The 18676-nt window shown below is 44.4% G+C and overlaps 1 protein-coding gene across 1 annotated transcript; it reads right to left on the bottom strand.

Moving 5' to 3' along the window:
• Positions 1–4320: 4320 nt before the first annotated feature.
• On the bottom strand, positions 4321–14245 carry LOC138765715 (uncharacterized). The gene is made up of 5 exons (XM_069942721.1): positions 14094–14245; positions 8842–8943; positions 6801–6986; positions 6133–6234; positions 4321–4691 (listed from the first exon to the last, which is right to left on the bottom strand). The coding sequence occupies exons 1-5, from the start codon at positions 14149–14151 to the stop codon at positions 4489–4491; spliced, it is 651 nt and encodes a 216-aa protein (XP_069798822.1). The 5' UTR covers positions 14152–14245; the 3' UTR covers positions 4321–4488.
• Positions 14246–18676: the final 4431 nt, after the last annotated feature.

The following is an 18676-nucleotide window of genomic DNA, read 5'->3' as shown; positions in this document are numbered from 1 at the left end:
CCAGCTCTTCCATCCATTTTCTTACACTATTATGTTTATTCCCTCCCTGTTTATTCTTAAGCAGTTCCCTATATAGAATAGATAACGCTTTCTTCCTAAAAGGGCCGGTCTTTATCAATTTAAATATCCCATATATCGGGGAAATCTGTAGAATCTTATTTTCCTTTAAACTTTCGCTTGCATATTTCAGTTGAATATAAGGGAATCTTTCTCTTTGTCCAAATCCATATTCTAACTCCAATTCTTCCCAACATCGTATTTTACCATCCCTAAAAATATCACTAATATATTTTACTCCCTTTTCCTCCAGAATAGATCTGTTGGGGAACTGTCCTAGTTCAATTAAGTTTCGATTGTACCATAATGGAGTACACTCAAACGACCCGGTCCGATTCACACTCACATTCAACATTTTCCAGCTTTTATTCAGTGACACTGCTGTTGGGAAACCACCCAGATCCCCTTGTGTCAATTGCCCTGCTTCTAGCACCTCAACTAAATCAACACGATTTCCCTTGCACCTGTCCACTAAATACTGCAAAAACTCCTCTTCTTTCCAATTCCAAATATAACTCAGTTGAGCTGCAAGAAAATACAATTTAACATCTGGTACCGCACGGCCCCCTGCCCCTTTACTTTTCATTAAATAATCCAACTTAATGCGCACTTTCTTCCTCCCCCATATCAGGTTATTAAATAACGCCCTAATCTTTCTATAATATCTTTCCTCAACCCCAATCGGTGATACAAAAAAAACATAGAGTAGTTTTGGAAACAATACTGACTTAATTAAGCAGATCTTATCCACTCTTGATAAGGGTAGCTCATTCCATCTCTTAGACTTATTTTCTAACTCTTTCAACACAGGTTCCAAGTTATTCTGTAAGAACTCTGAGATTCTACCAGATATATTCACACCGAGGTACTTAAAACTATCCTCCTCCTTGATTATTTTTAGATTAAGGGTTTTATTGATCTTTGCGTTATCCAACAACAACAACACAGATTTTTCCCAGTTAATACAGAGCCCAGAAAATCTACCAAATTTTTGTATTTTCTCAATAATATATTCTATGTGTCTTTCTGGATCAGCTACAAACAAAAGAAGGTCGTCAACATACAAAACTATTTTGTCCTCTCTCCCCCGTGCTCCAAAACCAAAAATCCCCGCATCCTCCCTAATAGAACAAGCGAGGGGCTCTATTGCTAGTGCAAAGAGCAGGGGGGAGAGAGGACAGCCCTGCCTCGTACCCCTAAAAAGTTCAAAAAAATCTGTGCAACCACCATTAATACTATTATTTGCCCTCGGATGAGTGTATAACAGTTTTATTAAACTTATAAACCTATCCCCAAAACCGAATTTACGAAGAACCACCCATAGGTATCCCCACTCCACCCTGTCGAACGCCTTGGTAGCATCCAAGGACAGGATGGAGTGGGGAGCCCCCCCAGCACCAATCTGAATATTTCCCAACACTCTATGAATGCACATCTGAGTGGACCGACCAGGAACAAAACCATTTTGATCTTTATGGATTACCTTAGAGATAACGGTCAAAAGTCTATTTGCTATTACCTTAGCTAATAATTTTGCATCCGAGTTTAGTAAGGAGATTGGACGATATGACTCAACCTCTACCGGAGCTTTGTCTTGTTTTACTAAAAGGATAATATTAGCCTCTAACATTGAGCAAGGTAGTACCCCAGAGTTAAGTGCACTATTAAAAACACGTAAAAGAGCAGGCAACGTCACTTCCCCTGTACATCTATACGTTTCATAACAGAAACCATCTAGTCCTGGAGTGGTATTTCCCTTAATAGTTCTTAGGGCATTTTGTAACTCTCCCAATGATATGTCCCTATCTAACAGCGCCCTTTCCTCTGGACTTATAGTTACCACATTTACCGTATTCAGATATTCTTCCAACTCCCTGTCATCGTAATCCCTTTCGGATTGATAAAGATTAACAAAATGGTAAACAAATGGTCTTTATAATCTGCCTGCGCACCCAACCATTTCTCTTCGTTGTTTGGAGAGGGATTGTTAATAAAGATAGTTTCGAGGTGATCAACCTTCTTTTTAAGTTCTAACTCCTTTTCCGTTAGCTCTTTTTTAGTCCTATTAATACTATTAAACAATAATCCTCTTAAGAATGCTTTAACAGCATCCCATACTATACTATCCTGGGCTGTACCCCAGTTTCTCTCCACCATCTCCTGGAGTTGAAGCTTAATTTGATCCATGTCTCCTATCAAGGTGAACCAATATGGATTAATGGATAACTTACCTCTAGTTTTTAACTCCCCCTTCACAGACACTAATAATGGAGAATGGTCAGATACACTTCTTCTTCCATATTTCACCTTATCTATCACCTTCAGGGCTGTGTTGTTACTGAGTACCATATCTATACGGGACATAATATGATAATGTGTGAATCTAGCCTGAAATCCAAAATTGCATTACATTTCATTATGGATTTATTGCAGGTTACTACTGTACTTCCCCATTCAAATTAGGGGGAAAAAATCTGCAGGAAATCAACAATAAATCCAAAAGATAACCTGGCATATTGTGGGTTAAAAATTTCTGGGAAGATTTGAAATCCACCAGTTAGGAATTAGGAAACGGAAAAATAAAATAATCAGAAAGGTTAAATTACAATTATGCTATTCACTGTGAGGTATACCTGACCTCATGTGTATATAAAACTTAAGATTTAAAACTTAAACACTAAAACTAACAATTTTTTTTTTACCTAAAAACAAACCAAAAACTGCTCCTTTCTGTCCCCCAGATTTAAAACTTAAAAACTAAAACTAACTTTTTTTTTTAACATAAAAACAAACCAAAAACTGCTCCTTTCTGTCCCCCAGAGCTGAACTTTTTTTGGTGATCGGACATTCAGATGTGTTTTTATTCCAGCGTTTCTGATGTGATCTTATCACAGAATCCAGAACCGGTTTAAAACATAGCAATTAATTAATATAGGTTACCATAGATAATTATAATACTAGAGCGCCACCCTGAAATACTAATTTGTGTAACATCATAGCTACTGGCTGAGATACACACCCCTTATTTATATCAGTGTAATCTCAAAAAGTTCCCACAAAAACGTACCTGTCCCAACGCATTTCCCCACTACAGCATGGGAATTCATCAGGGGCAACTAACTAAATCAGGGGTATCAAACTCTAGCCTGCGGTGCCATCATTTTTGGCCCGCCGAGGAAATCAGTTGATTTTATAAAACTGGCCCACCAATAGGATGTTGCAGCGAAATATAATATAGGCGGTCCGGATACTCTTACTGATCATATTATAATCTTTTAGGTTACAAGAAGTTTTAGGCCTGTGGCCTAGATGCAGGTGGTAGTAGCATATAACTTCAGGTCCTGGCACAGGCAGTGTGGTGGCATTATCACACATACTTCCTGCCCCAGGCGCATCCTGGCTGCATACTGCCTGGGGAGAATCAGGGGAGGCCACCAATTGGGGAGCAAATACTATATGGGGCACTGTTGGGGGAGCAATTACTATAAGGGGCACAGTTGGGGGAGCAATTACTATATGGGGCACTATTAGGGGAGCAATTATTATATGGGGCACTATCGGGGGAGCAATTACTATATGGGACACTATTGGGGGAGCAATTACTATATGGGACACTATTGGGGGAGCAATTACTATATGGGACACTATTGGGGGAGTAATTACTATATGGGGCATCATTGGGGGAGAAATTACTATATGGGACACTATTGGGGGAGTAATTACTATATGGGGCATCATTGGGGGAGAAATTACTATATGGGACACTATTGGGGGAGTAATTACTATATGGGGCACTATTAGGGGGGCAATTACTATATGGGACACTATTGGGGGAGTAATTACTATATGGGGTACTATTGGGGAAGCAATTGCTATATGGGGCACTATTGGGGGAGCAATTACTATATGGGAAACTATTGGGGGAGTAATTACTATATGGGGTACTATTGGGGGGAATTAACAAGTATATGGGGCACTAATATGGGATTCACTACTGCGTGGTGGAAATAATGGTAACTACTGTGTGGGGGTTATTAAGAATAACAATTGTATTGGGGCAACTACTGTATGGTGCAGTATTAGGGGGTACTATTAAGAGAACTAATACTGCATAGGCTACAGAAGGGGGGCAATACTACCATTTTGGTCACTACGGATGGGGAGCTTGTATATAGTGGGTGCGTCATGACGGAGAGCAGCATATGTCACCACCATAGTAATGGGTCATAATAACATAAAAGGACTAGTCCTTAGAAAGGGAAATACAATAAAAATATTATTTTATTGAGGGTTAATTTGAAGACATCTGGACAATGAGCAGAAGATATTTCGTGGGGAGAAGATCATGTACATAAATGCTATAAAGACACAGACAGGAAAAACAACACCAACAACAGAGCGGGCGCTGTGCAGGTGTCGGCCGTCATCCATTTAACACTGTTTGGATATCCACGCCGCCACTATGGCCGCCAGGAGGGCAACAGCAGGAACCTCCAGGTGGGCAGCAGAGTTGCACAGGTTGGAGTTACAGCATTGGGTCTTGACTGAGACGGTCGTCCCCGCTATAGTCTCTGGGGCCTCTTTGTCACACACTGTGGTGTTGGAGCATCCCCTCTTATGATAGGGAGCACCGGCTGCAGGAGAAGAGAAACACAACATGTCAGGAGGATGGAGCATGATGGGGATGGAGGGAAGGAGCAGCTCTGATGGAAGATGATCTGCTGCTGGATAGTATGTGTCTTCTACCACATACCACCAATAGTCCTGGGCAGGATTGTTCCATAGGGACCACCAGGAGGTAGGACTTATGGAGGTTATGGAGTAAAAAACTACTTTTAGGAAATCGCGGAGGGTCTGGCCTTTTTTCCCCCCATGATCTCCATATCGGGGCCCGGCTTTTTTATAATGAATGGAGCCGTAGGTACGACACGTGACCCCCTACTCTATTCATTCCTATGGAGCGATGGAAAGAGCCGAGTACACCATAAGTGTGCTGTCCTTGGCTCTTTCTGTTGACTCCACAGGAATGAATAGAGTAGGGGGGGGGGGGGGGGTCAGGTGCCGTACTCACGGCTCTATTCATTACACAGAAGCCAGGGCTCGATACAGAGATGAGCAGGGGGTACAGAGGTCGGACCCCTGCAATCTCTTACTTTTCCCCTATCCTGTGTTGTTTTTCCCTGGAATACCGCTTTAAAAATATTCTAAGAAGGGTAGGGTCAGGGGGGTTACCGGTATTGCACTGAAGCCCAGGAGCTTCATGTTGCATTTCTGTTTGCTTTTTAAAGGGGCTGCAAACAAAATGTTATACAGTCAAACAACGTCCCTCCATGTGATAGTCTATGTGATTCCTAACATATTTGTAAATTACTTCATTTACTAAAAATAACTCCTCCCCCCATAACAACTCTAAAATCTTGAAGAGGACCCTGGAAACCCCTCGAAATGTGATGTCTGTAAAGTAAAACTTCTTAAACTTGTTCCGGTGATCCAGACCAGAGAAGGGCAGCAGATGCCTGCACTGATTTATGCTACTAGCTTCAACATGTTCAGCGCACACCATTTCCCACACATCTTGTCCATCATTTCTTCCTGCGCTATGTGGGCACCTCCCGATGTCTTTTTCTCCTTTGGTTTCTTCACAACTCAAGTCTTGGCCACTAGGTGTCTCACTTCCCTGCAATCTGCTGTCTCCTGCTTGTTGTCAGGGAAAATCTGTCTCTAGTTACAGACTGAGCAAGACAGAGAGAGAGAGAAGGCCAGGGATGTGTTCCTGCAAGCTGTGAGCCTCCAGACCACACAAGATAACGACTTCTCTCCCATCTTAGCAGCTGCAGGGCTTACTGTGACCCTTTGCTTGATTTGCTACCAATGTTCCTTCCATTTCCGCTTATATAGCACATTGCAAACCCAGTTCCCCTCTATATCCCATCAATGTATTGACTGAGAACCAGCTGTGCACCATCCTGACAGTGACCTGCGTATGGCGGCTATAAGGTCAGAATTAAGGGGAATCTATTCAGTGACCAGATACATTATGTATTTTAATAGATCAGGTTCTACGTTGGTACTCACCAATTTTGAAACTCTTTGTAAAACACACCTCTTGGCTCTGGCAGGTAGCTTTATGTTTTTCAATACAAGGATAGTCACACATATAGCACTGCATGGGGGTGTCTGGAAAGTACAGAAATGTTGCTGAACAACTGAATGCAGAGAACAAAGACATTTCCTTCCTACTACTGAGAGAACAGAGCGCGGGGCAAACACCGGCACATAACATTGCTTCACATAGGACATAAGGGACAAGTGTGTTCACTTTTCTACATAAACGATTGAGTAACTCAGGATCAGTACAGGATCAGTAATGTAATGTATGTACACAGTGACCCCACCAGCAGAATAGTGAGTGCAGCTCTGGAGTATAGTACAGGATGTAACTCAGGATCAATACAGGATCAGTAATGTAATGTATGTACACAGTGACCCCACCAACAGAATAGTGAGTGCAGCTCTGGAGAATAATACAGGATGTAACTCAGGATCAGTAATGTAATATTATGTATGTACACAGTGACCCCACCAGCAGAATAGTGAGTACAGCTCTGGAGTATAATACAGGATATAATTTGTGACAATGCACGTCTATGTTTTTCAGGAAAATATTTACACGTAACTTCTGAAACATTCCTATGGAGCAGGGATGCATGTAGGAGGCTTATACTATAGAAAACACTTCTTACCTCGACTAGCGTCATTGGCTGCATTGCCAGTATTTCCGGTGTTGACAGTGTTGGCGGTGTTGGCGGTGTTTGCGGTCACCTCCGGTGGTTTATTACACAGGTCTTTATCACAACACGTCAGGACTACGTCAGGATTGCTTGTACTGGCCTTGCAGTACTGTGAGTGCTGACAGCCATATAGCCGATCTATTAAAATACAAAAATTCAGCAACAACAGGGTCAATATAAGACGACAGTAAGACAACAAGAGTGAGCACCAGGGTTTCTTGGTTTACATAATTAGAGCCTAACTAATCATGGGGGCTCTGTCATTTTGTCTACAGCTGTGTTTCCATATCTGTAAATGAAATGCTTGATGAACACGGTGGAGCCAACCCCTGGGATTATTAACTTCATTGTGTGACTAATAGGGGTGTGGCTTCCATTGCGTTTGAAATGCATCCTAAATACATATGTGGGAACAGCCTAAACTTGATGGGCTTTACCATGTGATCAATATTACCAGGCTTCATCGCGGGTGTTTTTGTTGTCATACACAATCTGATGAAGCCTGGCAATGCTGATCACATGCCCAAACCTGGACAATCATTTGGCGACATTGTCCATTCTCTGCCTTTGTTCTGCTGACAACCTATATATACAACATTTTTTGGGCTGTTTAGCTTTTGCTATAGCCCTAAAAATGGTTACGATTACACCCCAAAAAAAAAATGTCAAAAGAAAAATATAATGGAAAAAAGAAGAATACAAAACATCTGAAATGTAAAAATGTTTTTTTTTTATTAGCCTGAAAATAGTTCTGTGTATAAGCAGTGCATCAGTTCTGCAGATTGTGCTGGGATTTCCTGCTGTGAATGAAGCAGATAGAGCTGCATTATCCAGTCCTTGTACATTCGCATGGAAGTAGGAGAGGCCTTTGTGTGTACTTTATGTGTATGGGGAGATTTATTTTTTTAACCAATTTGGTTGTGAGCCTTATTAGTCTTCAGCACCATGTAAACTAGGGTGTAGATGGGGCCTGTGGCCGGGGGGAAGATGGGGCCTGTGGCCGGGGTGTAGATGGCGCCTGTGGCCGGGGTGTAGATGGCGCCTGTGGCCGGGGGGAAGATGGGGCCTGTGGCCGGGGTGTAGATGGCGCCTGTGGCCGGGGTGTAGATGGCGCCTGTGGCCTGGGTATAGATGGCGCCTGTGGCCTGGGTGTAGATGGTGCCTGTGGCCAGGGTGTAGATGGGGCCTGTGGCCAGCATGTAGATGGGGCCTGTGGCCGGGGGAAGATGGGGCCTGTGGCCGGGGGAAGATGGGGCTTGTGGCCGGGGGGGATGATGGGTCCTGTGGCCAGGGGGAAGATGGGACCTGTGGCCAGCATGTTGATGGGGCCTGTGGCCAGGGGGAAGATGGGACTTTTGGCCGGGGGAGATGATGGGTCCTGGCCAGGGTGTAGATGGGACCTGTGGCCGGGGGGAAGATGGGGCTTGTGGCCTGGGTGTAAATGATGCCTGTGGCCTGGGTGTAAATGGCGCCTGTGGTTGGGGTGCAGATGGCGTCTGTGGCCGGGGTGTAAATGGCGCCTGTGGTTGGGGTGCAGATGGCGTCTGTGGCCTGGGGTGTAGATGGTGCCTGTGGCCAGGGTGTAGATGGCACCTGTGGCCTGGGTGTAGATGGCGCCTGTGGTTGGGGTGCAGATGGCGTCTGTGGCCTGGGGTGTAGATGGCGCCTGTGGCCTGGGTGTAGATGGCGCCTGTGGCCAGGGTGTTGTGGGTTGGGTAGAAGGCACCGCTGCACTGAGCCCGCTACTGCCAGGAATAATTATAGCACATATGTGACTCTGTGATTGGTCAATTACGTGTCTGTCTTATTCTGCCCGGGCTTGCCCTGATTGAAAAAAATGTAGGTTGGTTGTTAGGGAGGGAGCATATACTTTGCATCCAAAGAAACCCTAGCATCATCTGTGTATAAGCAGCGTCTGCCTATTAGGTAATGTATAATGACACATAATAGATGTCCATAAATGATCCCAACATCAAAGAAAACAAGAACTCACTAGATTGAAAATTTTGTGTCATGCACAGCTCATCCGTTCCGCAGGTCACAGTGTTTTTGTCTTTACATTCCCCAGTGCACATATAGCAATCTATAGCAGAACCTGGAAAATAAGAAGGAGATGGGAGAAATTAGCACAGAACACGTGGATCCCTACAATTCACCCTGTGGTGTCCCCGCCAAGTATTGACATAAGTACATAGTATTAGTATAGTACTGCCCTCCTTGAAATGGAAAAACTGCTCTGAAATTTTTTTTGAGGTTCTTCACAAACCATTTGATCAAATAGAGCATAACATCTCACTATGTTAAGGTGGCTTGTACTTCACCCATCTCCTGTGGTTGTTTTAAATAGAGACTAGATGCATCCTTCACGCCCAGTGAGTAGGCTTTGTATTAGCCCGAGAGGCCAGTGTCAGTGTAGGAACCATCTCTCTGAGGTCACCTCAACGTGGTGAGATGGTACACTCTATTTGATCAAATGGTTTGCTAAGGACCTCATTTTTTTCAAAAACTTTTTACAGCAGTTTTTCCTTTTCAAATATTTATATTGTGTATATGACGGGGGGAGTGTATACGGTAAGCCCTTGCTGTTACATCTTTCTGTTTATGTCATCAGGCATGTCACAAGGTATTGATCACAGTAGGTCTATCTGCTGAGATACAGTATAGGAGGGAGAGAGCATGGCAGCAGCTGTATCTCCATAGTGGCTAATTCCAACCATGTAAGCCTATGAGACTACATGGTCGGAATAAGTGGCTGGCTAAGGAGTAAATAACATGGCTGTCGCACTTTCTCCCCAGCTATATGTCCTGATCACAGAGGGTCTTAGCAGTGAGACCCGCTGTGATCAATAACTTTTGACATGCCTAATGTCACATCTAAAGTTATTTTTAATGACCGAGCTTCATAACCAAGGCCACCAACTATCTCTGTGGTAAAGACGAACTACACTGATCCTCACGCCTTCACTTAGACATATTCAATACATTCGATAGATACTCCTACATAGTCCTACACTTATTGACAATTTTGCTTTTCATCATCTCATTCTTTACATACCCTACATTTAGGGTCTCTGACCTTCTGCCTACTCCTCTCACTCTTGTTCTGTTGGTGTCTCTCAAGGTTCTGTCCTAGGACCTTCACACGCTCTAGCTATGAGAAGTACTTGTAAAACCCTGTAGTGGTCCCTACCATTTTTTGGTGAAGACACCCACTCTTCGGCCATACAAAATTCCAGAGTACCATACAGAATAAGCTTCGTCCTTTTCTGTCATTGCATTCTATAACTCCAACAGTCCACAGACCCATCTCACCATTTCATTCCTCTCTACCATAACTAGCAGTCATAGTTACTGGACAGTCCACCCTTTGGAGACAACCTTTGATTCCACCTTATCCTTCTTACCACCTCCACCTTAAAATATTTCTTGACTCCGCTCTTTCTTCAACATATAGAGTCATCAAAAATACATGTACATGCCCCATCATCTCCTGCCTGGACTTTTACAACACCCTTCTCTGTGGTCTCCCCCTCTAAAACTCTTGTACCCTCTACACAACATCTCGTTCCCCTCTTGCATTAGAGCCTCCCCCTCTGCCGATTCCTTTACTGACCACCCATTACCCGGCTAATACATTTCCGTGTACAACCTGCACCCCCTATAGACCTCAACCTCATCTCTGATACCCCCTACATGTAATCATCAGTCTCTTAGTTCTCTTTACTGCTCCTCACAAGATTTTTCCTACATCCCCGAGACTCTCTACTCCATCGGAATTTTCCTCTATCCAAACCTGTAACATGATAATACCGCCCCATACCATCTTACATCTCACTACACAACTGTATAGACCCCTTCTACTGTCTCTCTTCCTTCCCCTTGTGGATTGTAAGCTGTTTCGCGCAGGGCTCGCTTCTTCAGTACCAGCCTGTTACTCAGTAAGCTTACATTTATTGTATTGCTCAGTTTCGTATAACGGATGTTTATACCTATCTGTATCATATATGTACAGCTCCCGAGGGGGTTATAAAGTAATCACGCTATATAACTACAGACATTGATTCTGTCCATGCACCCATTGAAGTCAATATGCTGTCCATGTAAAGTATGGATATACCGGGTCCTCCCTAGATGGCGATACGTTTAGTAAGCAGTATCTGCCTATTCATTCAGATTAATTAATTTCCAAGCTAGACAACCCCTTTAAGAGCTTGTCTGTGCCTGAAATGCAGATAGGATCTAATAACATGTCAGGCTTCTATTATGGAGACAACCAGGAGACTCTAATAACTTGTGTAAATGAGGAGTACCTAGGTGTGCGCAGTATATTAATAAGGGTGTGCACCCTGGAAAATGAATCATTAAGTAGTATATATGGTTAAAATTAATTGTAGATAAAGAACGGTGAGGACAAATGCCCCCTGGGTCTGTAAACATGCCATGTCTACAGCGAGCTGGGAGGGAGGAGGAGATGGACTGCAGGGGTGGGAAACTCTCCATTAAATGTTGCAGCATCACCTAAAATAAATTACAATAGACAAATCTTAAGGTCCAGATGGCCTTCACCCCAGTGTACTAAGGGAGTTAAGTCATGATAGATGGACCCTTGTTTCTAATATTTATCATGTGGTGACAATAGTCATAAAGGGGTTAAAATGTGATCCTGGAAACTCTAACCCCTACTATAGTAAATAGATTGATGGTCTTTTATAAGAGATGCTAAATTGGAGGGGGAGGTGAATTCATGTATGGACAGGGCCAAATTGGTGAACATCATATACCATAATTTCTTGTCATCCTGTGCTGTATAAAGATTATTACATGAAACGAGAATGCTTAGGCTGGGGCTGTTACAAGTAAGGTACCACAGGGGGCAGTATTGGGGGTCACTATTACTAGAAGGTTATCACAAGGGGCAGTGTTGTATTGGGGAGTCACTATTAATAGTAGGGTAGCACAAGGGGCAGTATTGGAGGGGGTCACTATTACTAGTGGCGTACCACTGAGGGCAGTATTGGGGGGTCACTATTACTAGTAGGATACCACAAGGGGCAGTATAGGGGGCTCACTAATAATAGTAGGGTAGCACAAGGGGCAGTATTAGGGGGCTCACCATTACAAGTAGGATACCACAGGGGGCGGTATTGGGGGGCTTACTATTACTAGTAGGATACCACAGGAGGCAGTATTGGGGGGGGTCACTATTACTAGTAGGATACCACAGGGGGCAGTATTGGGGGGCTCACTATTACTAGTAGGATACCACAAGGGGGCAGTATTGGGGGGGGTCACCATTACTAGTAGGATACCACAGGGGGCAGTATTGGAGGGGTCACTATTACTAGCAGGATACCACAGGGGGTAGTATTGGAGGGGTCATTATTACTAGCAGGATACCACAGGGGGCAGTATTGGAGGGGTCATTATTACTAGCAGGATACCACAGGGGGCAGTATTGGAGGGGTCACTATTGCTAGCAGGATACCACAGGGGGCAGTATTGGAGGGGTCATTATTACTAGCAGGATACCACAGGGGGCAGTATTGGAGGGGTCATTATTACTAGCAGGATACCACAGGGGGCAGTATTGGAGGGGTCACTATTACTTGTAGGATACCACAGGGGGCAGTATTGGGGGGGGGGGTCACCATTACTAGTAGGATACCACAGGGGGCAGTATTGGAGGGGTCACTATAACTAGCAGGATACAACAGGGGGCAGTATTGGAGGGGTCATTATTACTAGCAGGATACCACAGGGGGCAGTATTGGAGGGGTCACTATAACTAGCAGGATACCACAGGGGGCAGTATTAAAGGGGGTCACTATTACTAGCAGGTTACCACAGGGGGCAGTATTTTGCCCCATTCTCTTTGATATAGTTATTAATGACCCAGTAGTGGAATTACACAGTAGAAACATAGAAGACTGTGGGCAGAAAAAGACCACGTGGTCCATCTTGTCTGCCGTTTTATTATTTGTGCAAATGATAACAAACAACTGTGTAGAAAGGAGACAATATAATGTGATAAGTGGATCTGGATGACATATGACAGCGGCCACATGAGGTTTATATAAATAAATAGGGTAATGCTGGGTAACACTGGCAGGGTAAAGGACTAGTAAGTGCCAGACAGATAATATCAGGGAGCATCAGAAGAGGCAGAGATGGACATGACATAGACATAGTTCTATCACTGTGCACATCACTCATCACTAGTTACTAGCACATAGAATAATGCGTCCAGTTTTGGGCAACGGAGTGAAGTGTCGGACTGGCCCACCAGAGGAGCGGAGAATCCTCCGGTGAGCCCCCAGCTTTAGAACCTGCACTAACACTGACGGACATGTCATTTCTCACTGGTCCTTCATTGGTGGGCCCCTAGGACCATTTCCTTTAGTGGGCCCCAGTTACCCCAGTTCGACACGGCCAGTGTACAAGATATAGCGGAGCTGGAGAGGGATCATTGTAACTCCCCGCCAGAAGATGTGGTCATGGTGAACTCAATAAAAAGGAGCGGGATACATTTCTGGAGTGTAATAATATTACAGGTTATAGTCACTAGATTATAGACTGCACTATAGGCTTAAAGGGGTTATCCAGCGCTACAAAAAAACATGCCCACTTTCCCCCTACTGTTGTCTCCAGATTGGATGAGGTTTTGAAACTCAGGTCCATTGAAGTCAATGGAGCTTAATTGCAAACCGCACCTGAACTGGAGACAACAGTAGGGGGAAAAGTGGCCATGTTTTTGTAACACTGGATAACCCCTTTAAATGGATGGAGGTCTCTGTTTTCAGCCTTACAGGCTATGCTATACACAGCAGTATCCCCCCCCCCCCCACACACACACAGTACCATACCAATAAGAGATTAGAGGTTTCCTAATATTACCAATACCTGTAACAGATTCCTTGGCCAAAATGGCCATATACCAGTGCCAGCCCCCGTACACCCATAATAGGGTCCCCCACAGTGTCCTCCAGCAACAGCCATACATCAGTGACATCTAGGATCAGGGGGCTGCCAACCTTGCATAGAACCATGTACCCATAATGACCCATTCTACATCCATCTCTAGATTCAATACGCAACCCAAAACATGAACCTCTCCTTACATCTCCCCATATCACAACCAGATACCCTCCTGGTACCCAAGAGAGGGGGTGCGGGGCAGGACTGGGGTCTTCTAGCAGGTATATCCAGCAGTGCCAGTCCCCAACATGCTCTTCAGTGCTTTCTTACCCAGGTGGCATCTGAGGAAAATGAAGAGGACAAGTGAGATCGCTCCTCTCATCTGCATCCTTAGGATCTCCAGGTGTCCGGCCTCTATGTGTCTTGGAGCTGTGTCTCCTGGATCCTCCTTGTTCCCAAATGTGTTTCAGCAGCTGAGTGGGATGGGTTTTATGGTGGCTACCTCTCCCCATATGATGAGATAGCAGCAGCAGGGCGTGCCCGCACCCGGCACCATCTCACCTGATACAGGGAGAGAAAACAACTAAATATCTGATAATATCTCCTAATGACGGATACAACATGGAAGGTATGAGAGCAATGAAGCAGCATCACCGACTTATCACGTCAGACGGTACAGATCATACGATTAGGTGATTGACGTCAATAAGAAAAGGGTTTGGGGTTTTGATAAGTGTTAGTGGAGAAATAAATATAGATGTGTGTGTACAGTATGTATATATGGGATATCTATTATCTATCTATCTATCTATCTATTATCTATCTATCTATCTATCTATCTCCTATCTATCTATCTATCTCCTATCTATCTATTTATCTATCTATCTATCTATCTATCTATCTATCTATCTATCTCCTATCTATCTATCTATCTATCTATCTATCTATCTATCTATCTATCTATCTATCTCCTATCTATCTATCTATCTATCTATCTATCTATCTATCTATCTATCTATCTCCTATCTATCTATCTCCTATCTATCTATCTATCTCCTATCTATCTATCTCCTATCTATCTCCTATCTATCTATCTATCTATCTATCTATCTATCTATCTATTATCTATCTATCTATTATCTAGCTATCTATCTATCTATCTATCTATCTATCTATCTCTCCATCTATCTATCTATTTATCCCACCCCGAATGTTCAGCATTTGATTACGAGTAACTAAAGAAGTTGGATGCAGCCCTAGGGCTTCCTGGAAACATGGATATAGCCTATGGCCATATCCATGTTTTCCATAATTCCCTAGGGCTGCATCCAACGGCAATGAAATGCTGAACATCCATGATCGGACAAACCAGAGCGAGATTCACTCATCTCTACTATCTATCTATCTGTGGTGTACGGGAGTGAGATTGATGCCACTGGTTGGTGGATGTTATCAATGGTATGATACAGCTCAGCCAGAGATGATATAGTCGTGACGCCAGTGCTAGTCCAGCACACAGGTGTGGTGTTGGTACCTGCTTTGTAGAGTGGCTGACTGTACTCCCCAGAAATGGTCAGTGACCTGCCAGGTTGTGCTGGGTCCCTTGGGCTCTTGTCACGGTAGTCCTGAGTGGCAATTAACCCACCCGGACTGTTGGTACTGCCACCCACAGAGAGGGTAAAAATAACCCAAGGTGTACGGCTAGTGTGTGTAGGTGCTGGTGCATAGGGAAGGGTGAGTCCCAGTGATGTAAAAATAGAACAGCTTTACTGCACAGACTCTTAATAGTACAAAACACTTTGGGTGGGTTCATACTGAGGAGTTCACGCGGATAATGTGCCTTTCCGCCGGCTCCATAGACACCATTCTATGGGTTGGCGTATTCCGCTATCCACCGAAAGAACTGACATGTCACTCCTTTCGGCGGATAGCGGAATATGCCGGCCCATAGAATGGTGTCTATGAAGCCGGCGGAAAGGCGCGCGACCGTGCGCGTGGACAGACAGCGGAATTCCGCGGACATTATCCGCGAGAATTCCTCAGTATGAACCCACCCTTTGGCAGCAAATAGATAAATCTTTACATGGACTACAGTGCTTGAACTCATTTGTGCTGAGGAGATGCCTGAAGAAGCATAGCAGATTAGAGGTAGTTGTAGCGGTGCTTGAAGAGGTGAAAGTAGAGTAGAGTAGCGTAGAGGAGTTTGTCAAGGAATTCCCAACCAAATGTAGTACTGTGCTCTGCCGGAACTTGAGAAAATTTAGAGAGTGAGAGAGATACTTGTACCCCTGTATAGACTATAGTCTGACCACCTTCTGCCCTAAAGTGTCGAGCTACTCGTCCTAATAGGGTAATACAAGCCCCAACCATGGTTATCTGGGTGAAGCTCAGCTTTCAAGGCTTCCCAGTTACCTGTACTGCGAGATAGGATATGTAGACACTCTGGTAGCATTGTCCTATCCAAGCTAGTTCCTCTTGTGTATCAGGATATTGCCCTGCACCTTTTAGACTGGTTCACAGCGTGGGCTAGGATATTCCCAGACTCTTCTTCCACTGTAGTGTCTAGCACTGCATAGTAGATATAGTAGATAGACTGAAAGAACGGAGGGTCTCTAGTTGCATCTGCATACACGTGTATCTTAACCAATGCACTAAACACACTATCTGAACTGAACTGGTCCCGGACAAGGGTCCTGACAGAGCCAGGCCCTGCTTGGCTACAGCAGGCACCTCTGCTCTGTGTGTCCTTCTCCCACAAGATTCTGAGTATAACTGACACTACTCCTTCTACAACCAAGTAACTTCCTTCAGGGCTACGTAAGGGACCCTGTGAGTGGTGGAAAGTAATGTGTGCAAGAAAAAAAGAAGACGAGTGATAGGTTAAAAGGAAAGAACATCTTCTATAGGTCAGCAAAAGCACATGGCACACATAAAACAGTAAGCCTTTGTTAACTTCAGCTGTGCAACACATAAGAGCTTATATATAAAATACTGAAAAGTTGTGGTGAAACTGTAAAATACCTTTATCACCACTAAACCTGGAGTAAGGAGCTTTTGCGACAGGTGTACATGAAAAAGAACACCCGTTCTATCTATCTATCTATCTATCTATCTATCTATCTATCTATCTATCTATCTATCTATCATCTATCTATTAAGAAAGACAAGTTCCAATTTTTTTTGAAGCATATAAATGCACAGGATCACTAAATTACGTTGAAGGTAAGCAGTGAATGGAGGTGGGATGAGCTGATGTACTTAGGGGTTAGTACTGAGGAGTTGATGTAGGTGGGGCCAGTACTGAGGAGCTCATGTAGCAGGGCCGTATTTACCACTAAGCACCCGTGGCCCGGGGCCTAGGGCAGCACCTTGCAGGGGGGCAGCACAAGGGAGCAGGGGGACAGAAAAAACATTTTTTTTTGTTTTTATTTTTTTAGTTTCCCTCCTCCCGTTCAGACTTGCCAGTAAATCTGGTGTCTTTTTCAGGGGGTGGGGGTATGGTGGTATTGGTCAGGTCTGGTATCGCCAATAGGTGCGTGTAGATGGGGCATCTCCAGGTTTAGTGCCTAGGGCAGCAGCAGCTGTTAATACAGCCCTGTCATGTAGGCAGGGCCAGTATTGAGAAGCTCATGTAGGTGGGGCCAGTACTGAGGAGCTGACGTAAGTAGGACCAGTACTGAGGAGCTGATGTAGGTAGGGCCAATACTGAGGAACTGATGTAGGTGGGGCCAGTACTGAGGAGCTGACATAGGTAGGGCCAGTACTGAGGAGCTGATGTAGGTGGGGCCAGTACTGAGGAGCTGACATAAGTAGGGCCAGTACTGAGGAGCTGACATAAGTAGGGCCAGTACTGAGGAGCTGATGTTGGGTGGGCCAGTACTGAGGAGCTGATGTACTGAGGGGTCAGTACTGAGGAGCTGATGTATGTGGGGCCAGTACTGAGGTGTTGATGTAGGTGGGGCCAGTACTGAGAAGCTGATGTAGGCGGGGCCAGTACTGAGGAGCTTATGTAGGCGGGACCAGTACTGAGGAGCTGATGTAGGTGGGGCCAGTACTGAGGAGCTGATGTAGGTGGGGCCAGTACTGAGGAGCTGACATAGGTAGGGCCAGTACTGAGGAGCTTATGTTGGTGGGGCCAGTACTGAGGAGCTGACATAGGTAGGGCCAGTACTGAGGAGCTGATGTATTTGGGGCCACTACTGAGGAGCTGATGTAGGTGGGTCCAGTACTGAGGAGCTGATGTAGGCAGGGTAAGTACTGAGGAGTTGATGTAGGTAGGGCCAGTACTGAGGAGCTGATGTATGTGGGGCCAGTACTGAGGAGCTGATGTAGGTGGGGCCAGTACTGAGGAGCTGATGTAGGTTGGGCCAGTACTGAGGAGCTGATGTAGGTTGGGCCAGTACTAAGGTGGTGGTCAATTAATTCTACTCTTAATGGTCCCTGGTTGCTGTACCCCAAGGTTCAGCACTGGACAACTTTCTGTTCAACTTGTTAATTAATGATATTGAGGATGGAATTAGCAGCATTGTTTCTATCTTTGCAGATGACGTCAAGCTTTGTAGTACAGTACAGTCTATAGAGGATGTGCAGATGTTACAAGTGAGTGTTTGGGCATTTACTTGGCAAATGAGGTTTTATATATATATATATATATATATATATATATACATACTGTATACCTAATTATACACCTGGGTAATAAAAACCCAGAGCGTCTTATGTCCCAGAGACAGTAATAACCTGCAGTATCGTATATCCTCGGGTCAGTAATAACCTGCAGCATCATATGTCCTAGGGGGAGTAATAACCTGCAGCATCATATGTTCTAGGGGGAGTAATAACCTGCAGCATCATAAGTCCTAGGAGGATTAATAACCTGCAGCATCATGTGTCCTAGAAGGAGTAATAACCTG

The sequence above is a fragment of the Dendropsophus ebraccatus genome, chromosome 10, assembly GCF_027789765.1.
Source record: "Dendropsophus ebraccatus isolate aDenEbr1 chromosome 10, aDenEbr1.pat, whole genome shotgun sequence".
NCBI classification, from domain to species: domain Eukaryota; kingdom Metazoa; phylum Chordata; class Amphibia; order Anura; family Hylidae; genus Dendropsophus; species Dendropsophus ebraccatus.
Note: the sequence above shows the minus strand (reverse complement) of the source record. Positions and strands in the feature narration are given on the sequence as shown.